Source organism: Pterocles gutturalis, unplaced genomic scaffold, assembly GCF_000699245.1.
Source record: "Pterocles gutturalis isolate BGI_N339 unplaced genomic scaffold, ASM69924v1 scaffold7024, whole genome shotgun sequence".
Lineage (NCBI taxonomy): Eukaryota > Metazoa > Chordata > Aves > Pterocliformes > Pteroclidae > Pterocles > Pterocles gutturalis.
In genome coordinates this window covers 40,781-54,889 of record NW_010130596.1, presented here as the reverse complement: position 1 = coordinate 54,889, position 14,109 = coordinate 40,781, and the positions used below count along the sequence as shown (strand labels likewise).

The 14,109-nt window shown below is 46.8% G+C and overlaps 1 protein-coding gene across 1 annotated transcript in view; it reads right to left on the bottom strand.

Moving 5' to 3' along the window:
• HIVEP3 (human immunodeficiency virus type I enhancer binding protein 3) overlaps positions 1-14,109 on the bottom strand; it is a 65,014-nt gene that overhangs the window by 16,798 nt on the left and 34,107 nt on the right. Inside the window, exon 3 of the mRNA XM_010080271.1 lies at positions 4,501-4,676. Within this exon, the coding sequence (XP_010078573.1) occupies positions 4,501-4,676 (176 nt within the window). The remainder of the gene's footprint in view (positions 1-4,500; positions 4,677-14,109) is intronic.

Here is a 14,109-nt window from a genome sequence, read left to right as displayed (position 1 = left end):
GAGGGGTTCAAGGCCAGGCTGGATGAGGCTTTGGGCAACCTGGGCTAGTGGGAGGTGTCCCTGCCCATGGCAGGGGGGTTGGAACTAGGTGATCTCTAAGGTCCCTTCCCACCCAAACCATCCTGGGATTCTCTGATTCCATACCCAGCCATAGGCCAACACTCTTCATCCCAGAGAAACCCTTGAAAAAGGTTTTACATCTGACTTAAACAATGCACAGGCCTTGATTTAGGTCTCTGCATGGAGATAATATCCCCAGGTGAGCCTCTATCAGAAGGAAAGCTTTAATTTATATAATTTATTGAGCAAAAGTTTTCAATTTTTAAAGATGTTGTTATTATCTTTTATACTTATTGACTCAAAGGTTAAAGAAGAGAATTTGAACATCAAGCCTGCCTGCCTGTATTGATACAGGCTATAAAATATTAGCCATCTTCTGGATCAAGCCTATCAGCCTGCATTAGCCAAAAACTAATCTTCCAGAAAGGTACTCAGACTGGATTTGCAGATTTCAAAATATGGAGAATTAGCATATTTCCCATTGAGACTTGTGCTGAGACTTAATAGCTGCACTGTTTAAAAAAAATAGCAGCTAATATTTCACTTGGATTTGCCAGCCTTTGACTTCCAGCCCTCTTTTTTTTTTTTTTTTTCTTTTTTTTTTTTCTTTTTTTTTTTTAACCTTTCTCTGGTAAGTTAGAGTCCTTTTGCTCACAGTGTATCGTCTCCTGTCTGGACCAGTGGGTCATTTTCTGTTCCCAGCGCCACATCTCCCGCCTCATTGCATAAGGGAGCAGGCAGCAAATTCCTGAGGATAACCCTGTCCTCATCCCACCGGAGCTTTGTGACATCCCCAGGAGCCGGGGGACCAAAGCCTCATCCCAGCAGCGGCTCCACAGGGATGCTCGTACCCTTTCCCTCTTCCCAGCCGCTAAGGAAGGGCCCCAGCACGCACAGGCTGCAGGAGGGACATTTTGCAAATTTATATCTCAATCTGCCCTGCTATAACAGCAGTTAATTTTTTTGGAGCTTTCCGCCAGTTGGACCTGCTCTGTAGTTTCCAGAGGAGGCTTAGCAGAGCGCTGAGTCTGCTGGAGCAGTAATAATAATAAACTGTGCAGCCATAACCTTGCCTTTAAGGGCTGAGGGGGTAATGCATTTAATATATTAACATGTTCAACAACCCCAGTGTCTGTCATGCGCTGATTTAAGGGACTGCAAACTAATTTATTAAAGGAAGACTAGGGCTGAGGACATGAAGAAGTCTGGTGTCTGGAAACTGTGAGTGGACTAGACTATCAAATGGATATCTCCAGCCAGCAAGCTCTGATGTCCTTTACACGAGCACCTTTTAAATTAATAGGAAGCTCCTCGTCCCTCCTGACCTCCAAGCAAAGGCAGCGGCATCGACACCGCTCCCATACACTCTGTCCAGAAATTTGAAGAAATCTCAAGTAATCAGGACGTGAGAGTCTGATGGGAGTCTGAACAAGAACAAAAAAAATAGCTGTGGGAAAGGATAATGTCTGCACCGGAGGGGACTTAATGCACCAGCACTGCCCCACGTCCCCAAGTCACCCCAGAGAGGGAGTGACAGGGGCTGGAGACGGGTGACAAGGGACGGCTGTGTCCCCTCTGGGAAGGTGGTCAAGGGAAAAGCTCTCCCTGACCTTCCTGAAAGGGAAAACTGTTAAGACTGCAACTTTTTCTTCATTTCCTTCCTAATAAGAAAACAATGAAGAAGCTGCTTAACTTCTTTTAAACAACCTCCTGGAGGCCCCGGTCCCAAACCTCTGCGGAGAGAGCTGCTGCAGTGGAGGTAGAGACACCTCATTAAAGAGGCACGTTTAGATCTGCTCCAGAAACGTAAAATCAAATAAATCTTTACAAACCAAATTTCCAAGACTGCTGTTTCCATCAGCTAAGTGAGCACACACAAAAATCTCATGGATTTGCTTTTAAAGAATTAAAAAAAAACCCCAACCCAACCCATTTCCCTGCAGTTCTGTAACCCAAAGGAACAGCTTCGCTTACAGCGACAGAAATGCACAAAAAAGCAGACAAACAGCGTAATTAGTGAAAAGGGGGAAATATTTCAAGCTCTGTCTTTTGCAAAAGTTTTCCCAGTTCTTGGAACACAGATATGGAATTTCGGGGGCGGAGGGGGAAGGTACATTTAACCAGATAAAGATCCTCATTAAAAATAAAAATAATAATTAAAAAAAAACCCGTTTAACTGCTTCCAGCCTGCTTGAGAGTTTAGAGCATTAGATCATGCTGGAGAGATCTACCACAGCCAAAATGAAGACAGCTCCACAGATATCCCCCTCGAGTTTACGCTGAAGGCTCAAATTAACTCGGGAAAGCTGATTTCTAAAAGAGCTTCAGCTCAGCTTATCCGCCTGCGAGCGCAGCCTGGCAGCGAGAGCTCCAGCTTCTCCATTCTGCAGGTCCCTGCGGTTACGACATTGCCCCCCAGGAAGGAGGATCCTCGTGAATCAGGGCACAAACAAAGCCATCTGCAAAACAAGCTGTGAAACCTCCGGTTCTGCAAACCTGGACCTCTGGGTCGCAGCCCGTCACCACCAGCACCGATTCTGTAACTTGATTTTATCAGCGCCCAAGGCTGATCCTCTTCTCACTCGCCAGTAACTCTTCCAAAGGCCCTCGTGTCCCCACCAGCAAAGCAAACAGCTCTTACCCAAGTGCTACCAGGGTATGTGGAGCATCAGGACGCCCACAGGACGCAGCCAGGGCTCTGCCTGTCCCCACCCCTGTCCAGCCAAGAGCCATTTTCATGCAATTCCAAGTCACCATCATGAAACTATTTATCCTGAAATCACCGATCTGGGGAAGCTCTGCACCATCATGCATCCATAGGCAAGTGGGTTTGCATTCAAATCCCAACACTGGGTTGTTTTTTGGGGTTTCTTTTTTTTTTTTTTATTTTTTTTTTTTTTAAGGCAGCATTTCCATGCTACCTTCCTCATGCAAGTTTCTTGAGAAGCCGAAGAAGGGAAGTCCCTTGGAGGCAAGTGTCTACATGCAACGTGCAATGGGCACAGTCGGTGCTGACAGTTCGTGTGCTTCAAGGGAGCGGAGAGGAAGAGCAAAGCAGCTAGAGAGATGGGGGGAAGGATGGTTTGATCGCAGCATCCTGGAGAAAAGCCTAACGGGAGCGTGGTGGAAAGCAAGGCGAAGTGAATGAATGAATTCACCTCTCGAAGGAAAACCTCAGAACAAAGGAACAAAAGCAAGAGGTAAAGAGAAAGAAAACGAATCAGAAATAGCTCCAGGGTGGGAGGGAGAGGAAGAACCGTCGCTTGGATCTGCTGCATGCGTCTGATGAGAATTTGGTCTCAAATTCAGTATCACTTCCCCAAACCCCTAGTGATAACCGACACATTGTTACCCAGAAATCACCCACCAGCTTTCCCACCAAAGCCACCGGCTCCAGGCGCTGCCCACCCTGCACCACCCCTGTCTGGGTCACTTGTCTGGCAGGGACGTGCCCTCCGTCGGCACTGCTGGGTCAGCACACGGGCCGTGGTCCGTGCAGCGCCCGGTGCCTCCTCCCTGCACCCGTGCCATGCCGCGTCCCTGGGTAGCACTGGTTTTCTGGGGGCTGATGCTCTTCTTGAGCAATTCACTCTCAAGCTGTGTCATCTGCTTAGATTTGCAACGATGGAGCTACAGACAACGGGCATTTTAGACTGATGTCAAACTATAATGAAGAAGCTGAACTGGAGCTTTGTGGCAAGACTTGGTGCAAGCAAAGATGGAGGGGAGAGTTGTCAACCCCATGGTGTCAGACTTTTTAGGAGAAGTTAAAGGGGTCTGGGCACCTCTGGCACTTTCAAAAACTTTACCCACAGTCTCTTGGAAGAGACTTTATTTGGCATGCTCCTGACAGAGCTCACTCGCACGCTCCCCAAGGCAATGATGAAGGTCGCTTGCAAAGAATATCTGGTGGCAGTGAGGCTGTGGGTCATTAATGACGAGATGTCCTGGAATGGAGTTTTTTGGAGAAAAAAAGTCTATTGATATGACACAGAAAATGGGGAAGCTACATGCAACTGCGAAGGATGAAAATGTGCAGTGCAAACAGATCTAGAGAGCACCGGCATAAAAAGCCACCCAAAGCCTGTCTCCAGCTGCTTGCTGGGGACGTTTGCTGTACCCAGGAGCTCCTGCTCTCATCCCAGGGTGGTTTTGTTCATAAATCCCTGCCAGCGAAGCTGCGTTTCAGGATCATTCCCTTTAAGAAGCACAACTAGGAAGGCGTGGATGCTGCTGCCGGCTGGCACCGCGACATGCATCAGCTTAACGCAGGGCTGCTCCTCCTCTGAAAATTTCCGTTTAGGACTCCCTCATCCCCCTCCCTCCGACTCCTGGGGTTTTCCAGCCCCTGGGAAGGCTTTCCCTTCCCCAGTGCCCCCGAGAAGGCTTGTAATAAGTCAATATACTAAGCAGAGGAGCTAGGAGCTGACTGTCTCTTACCTTTGGTTTTAAAAGCAAAGTTACAGTACTTGCAGACGTATGGCCTGACGTCTGTGTGCGTGCGAATGTGTTTCTTCAGCATGCTGGGTTTCTTGCAGCGAATTCCACACTCCTCACATACATACTTCCCTCTTCCACGGCCTCGCACATACACATACTCTTCGTTTGATTTGTACCTATGAGCAACAGGTGTCGTGATAAAAAAAAAAAAAAAAAAAGAAGATTCCCACCTCAAAAGTAGTCACAACTTTCCTGGATTCATTCAGCATGTTATTGACACCATCAGTCTCATTTACTATTTGCTAGCTCTGGGTAATTAGGCTTAATTCAAAATATCTTGGAAAGCTTTTGCCCAGGTGCCTACTTCCTGTATGGAATATATTTGTGTGTCCTACATCTGCTCCTCTGTCCAGAGACATGGCCCAAACTCTGAGACCGAGTCCCAGGGTACCCCAAATGTCCTGATTTTCCCCATCCGCAAACACAAACTCAGGCACTCCTAATAGTCTAAATAAGATATTCCACAGTCCAACCTGGCTGATGGAATCACCTCTCTCTCAGCCTCTGCTGTGTTTTAAAATACGCCCAGTTGTTCACTGTACTGTGCAAAATACAGAGAAAAGAAACCCCAGTGAAACCTCTTGTGATACCACCCTGCCCACCCGTCGGGACAACAGCCGAAGCCACCTGGGAAGACGGTGATGCCACACTGCCAGCTGCGGTCCCTGCCCAGCCTCCTGCCAGAATGAGACACCCAGAATGGACACAAAGAGGAGAAAACATCCATTTTTCAAACATATTGTGCTAACGCTAAATGCAAACCCCGCAGACTCCAGGCTCTTCTGGCTTTGGTACAATCTCATGACTTGGGTTTACCCAAGAGGATGAGATGGGTCATCCTTCCTTCACATTGTGTATTCATTTCTTTTCTGTCCAGGCAGTGGTGCGTAGGGAAGGCTACATGATGTGGGTTCGAAAAATGTTTTGTGAGAGTGAGACAAACCATTTAGCCTCCTGCCGTTTAGCAAACGGAGTCTGTAATTTCCTGTACTTGCAGCACAAGAGGAATAAGGTAACACAAAATCGGTCCCCTCAGATTTTTAAGAGGTCAGATTTTTGAAGCATGGTACTTCTTGCAACTCATTTTTTTTTCTAAGCAGTGTGAATTTTGTCTGGTCTTCAGAAATCTCCAAACATCCACTTTTGGATAATCAGGCCTTCTAAAGCATCGTAATAGGGGATCTGAAGACATGCAACACCGTCACCTTCCAGTATCTTCCCAATAAAGCCCACTCCAAACCAGAATGGTGAGAAAACAGCAGCCAGACTGAAGAGAAACGGATTAGGAACAGCAGCACTAGGGATTCAAGCACTTCAGTAAGTGAAGGTATAGTAAACCGCTTTTGGATAATCAGGCCTTCTAAAGCATCGTAATAGGGGATCTGAAGACATGCAACACCGTCACCTTCCAGTATCTTCCCAATAAAGCCCACTCCAAACCAGAATGGTGAGAAAACAGCAGCCAGACTGAAGAGAAACGGATTAGGAACAGCAGCACTAGGGATTCAAGCACTTCAGTAAGTGAAGGTATAGTAAACCGTAAAAAGAACTGAAGAGAAACGGATTAGGAACAGCAGCATTAGGGATTCGAGCACTTCAGTACGTGAAGGTATAGTAGATCATAAAAAGAAAAAAAAGTATTTCTAATGCAAAAAAAAAAAAAAATTAAAACTGAGTAGAAAATACACAAAGACCATGAATCCAGGTTGGGACTGATGGGATGATAATGGCACAGTCTGCACAGGACGCACCCAAGAAAAGACATCTCAGTTACCCTCAAGTGTGGGTTTAAAAGCGGGTACATCACACTGCATTAACCCCTTCATCTCCCACCCAGGCGGAACACACGTGGCCTTGGCTCCATTTCGTTTCATTCACTTAGGAAGCGTAGAGGTCATTCCAGTTCCAAGTGGGTGTTTGGAGGACCTACTACACATGAACTTCAGAATAATTTTGCCAAGTTCCACCTGGTAGAGGTGATATCTGGACTAAACCCTTCCTCCCCTGCAAGTCCTGGTCTCTGTGCCTCAGGCTCTTGTTTGAGCCACTCCTTTACTTCACAGGAGAAACACGAGACGATGCTTACAAGACGATGAGTCGCTCATGCATTAAGGTGATGAGGTTTTAGATCTCCTATGCACAGAGTAGAGAAGAGAGAAAAAATGGGTGTCTAGATAGCCCCAGTACAGCCTGAAATACCAGTAGCAGCACCAGCATAACCAGGTGTTGGTGTCCAACAGCTGCATGTGGGTGAAGAGCTTGTGCTTCTGTCCTTCAGTGTCAGCAGAAGTTCTCCAGACCATAACCAGGGACATCTGGTTGCCCAGATACTCCCACATATTTTATTTCCTTCAACAAAAGCCACAGCGATGCCATCTACAACCCATCCTCACAAAAAAAAAAAAAAAACAAAAAAAAAAAAACAAACCGAAAAAAACCCCCCCCAAAAAAAAACCCCAAACCACAAAAAACCAAAACCAAAGCCACAGCAAACTCACCCAAGGAACCCTTCATCACAAGTTCTCATTATTTGTCCAGAGGGGACTGAGCTGGTGGCTGAAGAGCACAGGCTGATGGCCAGCCTCCACCCCAGGGTGCCCAGCGATCTGCATTTAACCCTACGCATACCAGGGTGCACATAATTAATTGTCAGGGATGGCCAATGTCCCTTCTTCATTCAGTCAGTGGCTTAATGCTGAAGCAGCAAAAGGAGCAGAAGGAACCCAGGAATCCTGATTTCTCTTCTTCTGTTCAGATTTGTATTTGGGGCTTCCTTCTGCCCCTCCTTTCTTTCTACCATTACACTGGGAATGACCTTGTCATCTGAAAAATGAAACTGCTCCTTTATCAGCCTTGTACTCGCACCACGCTGAATTACACCCGCCCACCGAAATCTCTGAGCAAGTGCTTTGTGTCCAGCGGTTCCTCCATCAGCCTCATTAAAGCTATCGGGGCTGGCTTTTTGGGGCTAAAAAGGGACGCGTGATTTCACCTGAAATGAGACATTGCAGGTTATCTGACACTCGCTGAGACTGAGCCACGCTCCAACACAGATGTTTTTCTACAGCTCCCTGAGACCATGTGTAAAACACACGGGGAGAGGAGAGAAACAGGAAAAGAAAGGTAACCTACAGACAACAGAAAAAGAAACGGAAAAATAAAGGTAAAGAAACAGAAAAAGAAAGGTAACCTACAGAAATACCAAACCAAACAAGAAAAAAGCAAGAGAGGTGACAATGCCATAACACAGAGAATGCTGCTGTAAATGCCATTGAAGGCTACAATGGGTTTACGGAGATAATTACTTAAATCTGAAGCTGGTTTCTCCGCAGATCTAATATGCTCATATGATCTGCATCAGGAAGACAAATCAATGACAGCTCACTTCACGTGAAGATTTACCCTGGACAAGGGATCTTCCTGCTCCCTATCGTTTGCTGTAACCAGATCCCTCTGATATCTACAGCTGGAGCTCGTGTCGGCAGATCTAGGCTTAGCCATCCAGAGCACCGTGGAGTTCCTACTCTTGTCGTTAGCAGCTTGCACCTCCTGCGGCGTCACAGCTCCCATCTCATTCCGAGACGATTTGAAACTCAGGAGGTTAACTGGCCATTATGAGCTCGGAGACTCATTTAGGAAACAGTTCTTTCAAATGGACACATAAAAGATAAAAATTCAGTTATATCTGCTGCATTTTTTAAAGGCTCTATGCTGTGTTCTGCTAGCAAATGCACAATTGCTGAATTTTGTGCAACCACTACCAACGTTTTTCAGAGCCAGAGGAACCAGCGCAGCCGTGGCAGCACCGGTGCTACCGTGGGCAGTGATTCAGAGACCCAGCGGCTGCAAAACAGTCATGAGAAACCCAACAACGGGAAAACCTGAACCTGGAGAAAGCTTTGTCTCAGCTCTTTCCCCTCAACTTAGGCGAAACCTAAAACCATGAAGCATTTATTCCCTTGCAGCCTTTAGGAGGCTTTAGTTCTACAAACATCTGACTGTTCTTTTCAGCCACAGACAGCTGGGTTTTGTGTTTGTTTGTTTTTTTTTTTTTTCTTCTCGGTGCTGTGAGCCACATCCAAAATCTTCATGTGGCTGCAAACCACACGATAAAACCTTGGAGAGCAGCGGGGGAAGGAAAGCTGGTGGTTCCCAGGCAGGAAGGGGGAGCAGGTTTCTGAGGGTCTCACTGGGATGCAGTGGGGCTGAATCCCCCCTTTCTCTCCCAATTTCGGCAATGGCCAGGAATTTGTCCCGCTGACTCTTTGCCGATGTGACCTTGCTGGTCACAACCCCAGCAGCTGCACTGACATTATCCTCAAGTCTGCTTTTGTGGATTTCCACAATTTGTAAGCTCGATAATGTGTTACGGTGCAGAACACCCCTGGTTAATTGTGCAGCGACTGAACAAGTATTTCCTCCACCGCTTTTGACATTTGTTAAACTCACTTGTTTGTTTTTTGGATTTCTGGTACATGGTAACAGGGATCGGGTATCTGATCCCTTTCCTGAGCTGCTGCGTTTAGTTCCCAGCCCAGTGAACCCAGCAGCTCCAGCTGTTGCCTTTGGTGTAACTCTCCCGGATTTATTGACGGCACATTTTATCTGCCAGCCGGCTGTTCACTCATCTGGCTTGTCTGAGCCTTTCCGAAGTTCCTGACAGTCTGCCCTGCTATTAACCAGTCTAATTTATGTTTTATGCCACCTGCAAAAATGGCTAGATCAATGACAAATGCGTAACTTTTAAAATATCACCAGCTACCAGGGAGTTTATTGCCTTTCTCACAGCTCCCTACTAGATGCTTAGACCAGCTCCACGGCAACACCTGCAATGCCCCCTCTGACACTGTCCTTGTCCTCCCCCATTGCATACCCTGGGGAAACACCGGGTGGGAGACCCCACACGACTCTGGCCGATGTTGGGGATCACCGCGCACAGAGGTGTGTCCTTGCGGCCAGACAGCTCCTGTGAAATCGCCCTTCTCTCCAGCCAAGCTCCAGCAGAACCAACAGAAGGGTTTCTCTACAAACTCCAGCCCAGACAATGTCATTTCCAGGTTTCTAAAAACATCATAAAACCATCTAGTATCCCGATTTACCAGACAGAGATGCTGCACCAAGACAAACAAAGGAACTTCCGAAGAACGATCCAGCAAGAGGTGGGTATGGGTATGGGAGGACCTGGCACAGAAATCCCCTCCTCCCTGCCCAAAGTAACGGGTCTCTTGCAAACAGCAGTTACCGATCTCCAGAGAAACTGCAGAAGAGTCTGAACTGAGCAGGACACTGCCACCCGCGCTGGAGCTGGTATGAAGGTGTTACTATGAACATCATCCTGCCCAGCAGCTCCAATCTCAAATGAGATTTAACTGGAAGAACGACACTATCCAAGATGAGCACCAGCAAACCTAGGGCTCCTTCTTCTCGGTAAAACACTGTGGCAGGGATTATCTCCTGGGACCCTCGTTTTGAGTGGACTCTGATGCAGATAATAAATCAGCATCCATGCACAGATCAGTGTCCCAGCTGGCTGGGACTCCTGGGGATCCCCCGGGGTCTGAGCCACTGCTCCCGTCCCCACGTTCTGCACCGTCTACACGGGGCTCTGGGCCCTGCAGAGGAGGGGGATGGATGTGCCCCATCAAGACCCTTTTACGGCTGACAGTGGACAGCAGGTTATCCCAAACACAGCTCCCTCCCAGCGCTGCTGCGAGCAGCCTCCTCACACATTTCAGGTCCACGGCTGCTTGCGGCTGCAGGACAGGAGGGCAAAGCAGAGAGACTCCACGGCAAACCTGCTGACCACAGACACTCGGTGTCTGATTCGAAAACCTGCAGCTTTGGTTATGCCTCCTCTGCACAAGCAGCAACAAGAAACACACGGAAGAACAACACATCCCATCCTTGAGCTTCTGTGGCCATTCCAAGTTTGTTCACAAATATGGAAGAAAGAAGTAAAGTCTACATAACAACATGGTCCTTTGAGAGCAGGTGGCATCTGATGGCTTCTATAATTTGTTTTTAAAATGGAATAAGATGTAGGTAATGTGACTGGTTTATGAAGAGCAAGGATGGGCAAGAGACAGTACAGACTGGCAGGTGAAGCAATGGATGGGGAAGGAGGAGACAGGAGCAAAATGAGATACCTTCAGATGCAGACCAGGGTGGCTGGACTGGCTAAGAGTTGTCACCATCTCCAGCCACTGCAAGTCTAAAAAAGGCAATGCAGCTGGTACTTGGCAATGAATTTCCCATATTTTGGGGTAAACTTCCCTTCCAACCCAGCAGACATGGGCTAAATTCACAGTCACTGGATACTAACCCTAAAGAAGGCCAAGATTTACCTATGCCATCATCCACATTAACTAAACAAATACAATTAAAAGTCTTGCTCAGATGTTCAGGGCCAGGTCATAGGTGTGACTCAGGTCTTTGCAGAGGAAGTACCCATACGATAAGCAAACCAAAGCCAGGATTTACTGCTTTCCCTTCACAGACCACTTTTAGTTGGGACTAACAAATGCAGAAGTGTCTCCTGGACTCTAAAAGTCACCCTAGTGAGATTATTTTTTATAAATTATAATTAATTCCTTTTTTTTCTTTGTTTTTTTTTTTGGTTGTTTTTTTTTTTTTTTTCCACTGTGTGGGGGCTGAGGCAGTGGCCCAGGTTGAGAAGCTGTGCTGTGGACACCCCATCCCTGGAGGGGTTCAAGGCCAGGCTGGATGAGGCTTTGGGCAAGTGGGAGGTGTCCCTGCCCATGGCAGGGGGTGGCACTGGATGGGCTTTAAGGTCCCTTCCAACCCAAACCATTCTGGGATTCTCTGATTTTGCACAGGAACTTCTTTAGCCTCACCAAAGTGCAGTACCTCAAAGAGGAAAGTGTTGCTTATGATAATCCAATCTGTTTAGGTAGAAACAGTTGATGACCAAAGAACTATCAGGTTTCCGGCATGTAAACCCCTCTGTGCCGTGTGCTGGAGGTTAGCCATTGACCCGAGGGCAGGCACTGTTCCCGGAGGTCAGGCACACCATTCACACGGTCACTAGCACCCGGAAAGCACAGGACAGCACGTCTGCATGCACGGAAACCGAAATTCCACGGCAGTGCTCTAAGCTCTAAAGGCAACTTCAGAAACAAGCGCATCCTGCTCATCTCCTCTCTGCGGGAATCTAGGAGGAACATAGGAGGGATTTTATGGCACTGCAAAAAAACTCATCACACAGGACAGCTCAGGACTAAGTTATCCTTTCTGCTTTTTATAATATCCCTGGTGGGTCCTCACAGCTCGGATTTTACCTAAGGCAATTTTCCACATTTCTTTGAATGGGAAACAATGAAGTGGGTGTATCCCACTCCTTGTGATCACAGCTCTGTCAGCACAACCTTGGTGGCACTGGGGCTGCGTGGGACATGCCAGCTGCTTCAGAAGTGATGCTAGCACCATGGGTGGTCAAGGCACTGTCCAAAAGCGGATCAGTGATTCTCCAGCCTGCCTACAAAAAAATGAACACTGGCAGAGCCCATATATCATTGAAAAAAAGCCACAGGAGTTGCTTCCTTCAGCACTGCCCTTTGACAAGGCAGCCAGACCACCAGGATGTGGGGAGGTCCCCGGAGAAAACATCAAGTCAAAGGAAATCTCTCTTGATATGATCACATCTGGGACACTCTGGCCAGGTTTTTGCATTCCAAAATTTGAAGGATTCTGGCAAACCAAAAAAAAAAAAAAAAAAAAAGGATGGGAGGGAAACAACATCCATGGCGAAGGGGATGCAAAGATGAATTTGGGAGGAAAACATACAAGAAGTGAATGATTCAAACATTGTGCTGAACCACAGACAGTAAAAGGTCTTGGGACAGGCTAATGGTCTGGAAACATGTATGTGATGGTCAGGATGGAGAGACATTTCCTTATAATAATAAAGTTATCCTAAGAACTAAAGAGTGAAACCAAGAAATGCAAAATTTAAGCTAAATGTGAAAAAAAGAAGGGCACTGTCTTCAGGCAGGTTTACCCCACACAGAAGAGTAACGTGGATTTCAGCAGTATAACACCTCCTGCCTGCTCAGCCTCTTCAGCACCTTCCACTGCACACAGCTTCTTGCTGTCAATTCACTGGAAGAGCCGACAAAAATTTTGACACCTCTGCAACACACACAGCCGTCTCCAGAGGTAGACGAACAGCCAGAGTAAAAGTCATACAGAAAATATGCACAAACAACCCGAATGCACACAAGAAGCTGTTACTAGCATAAAAACACCGGCCAGAAAATGACTTTTAAAGGCATTTCTCCATCAGCAAAAGCATATCCTTTTGCCAGTAGAGTCTATTTTGATGGAAGACGTGTTGTGGGCTACAGGGACAGGAGGACCTGAGACTGGATGAGGGAGGACTGTTCCACCAGCAGCTGTAACGTCTGATCCCTGATCCCGGAGCTGGCCCTTGAGCAGTGTGCTATGGCCAAGCCAGACCATGGGACTTCCTTCAATTAAATTAATCCAACACAGAGCAAGCACAATACCAGCAAACATTGTATATGGATGTAAAACTGTAAAAACAGCTCCGTTTTATATTACTCCTCCAAATGTTATGCTTGAGTGAAGGTTTGATTCAATTTTGGGTTGTGGCACCAAGCCTGTTCTAGTCTATCGGCGGAATAATTGCCGTTATACTCATTACGGCTCTATCTGCTGTTATACAACGTCACCCTCTCTACACTTCAATAATTTCATTTTCATTGCAAACCGCTATGAAAACATATCGATTTCAGAAAAAAAATAATCAATGTAAATAGTCCTATGCTGTTTTAGACAAGCTGAAATCCGTGTTCGATGACTAAAATGCAATCAGAGATGAAACCAGACTGAAAAAATGAAAGTACATTCATTGCAAGGTGAAAGGATTTCAGTGCAATGTGTGTGTGCATCGTCCCTGCCAGGTGGTCAGCTTCAGCCCCCTAAGCGTGAAGAAACATGGAATTATATTAAGTGTGTGCACAGGCTAATTAGTCCCTTCTGGGTTTCCCTTCCGTTAATTCCAATTGCAAGAGCAGAGGTAGCACATGGGCTGCGTGTCCCTCATCCTCAGAAGATGCCATGCGAAAGCCAAAGAGTTATTACAGAGCACACACCATCTAAACACCTCATCACACCACCACAGTGGCATAAACAGGAAAGAAAAAGGAAGTTGTTGTAGTTTGACCCTGGCTGGCAGCAAAACCACAACAGCCGCTTGCTCACCCTCCTCTCTACTGGGGATGGAGGAGAGAATTAAAGGGGTGAAGGGAAAAGAGACTTGTGGGGTGAGACAAGAACAATTTAATAACTAAACTACAATAAAATTGAAAATACTACTACTAGTAATAATAATAGAAATATATACAAATATACAAACGAGTGACACACAGTGACACTGCTCACCCCCCGATGACCAAGGCTCAGCCCATTCCCAGCTAACGATTGAGGGGTGACCCAGAGGGAGACAACCCGGAGCAAGAGAGAGAACTTCCAGACAGAGCCTCCCCTCTCTCCTGGCCATGCCAGGTA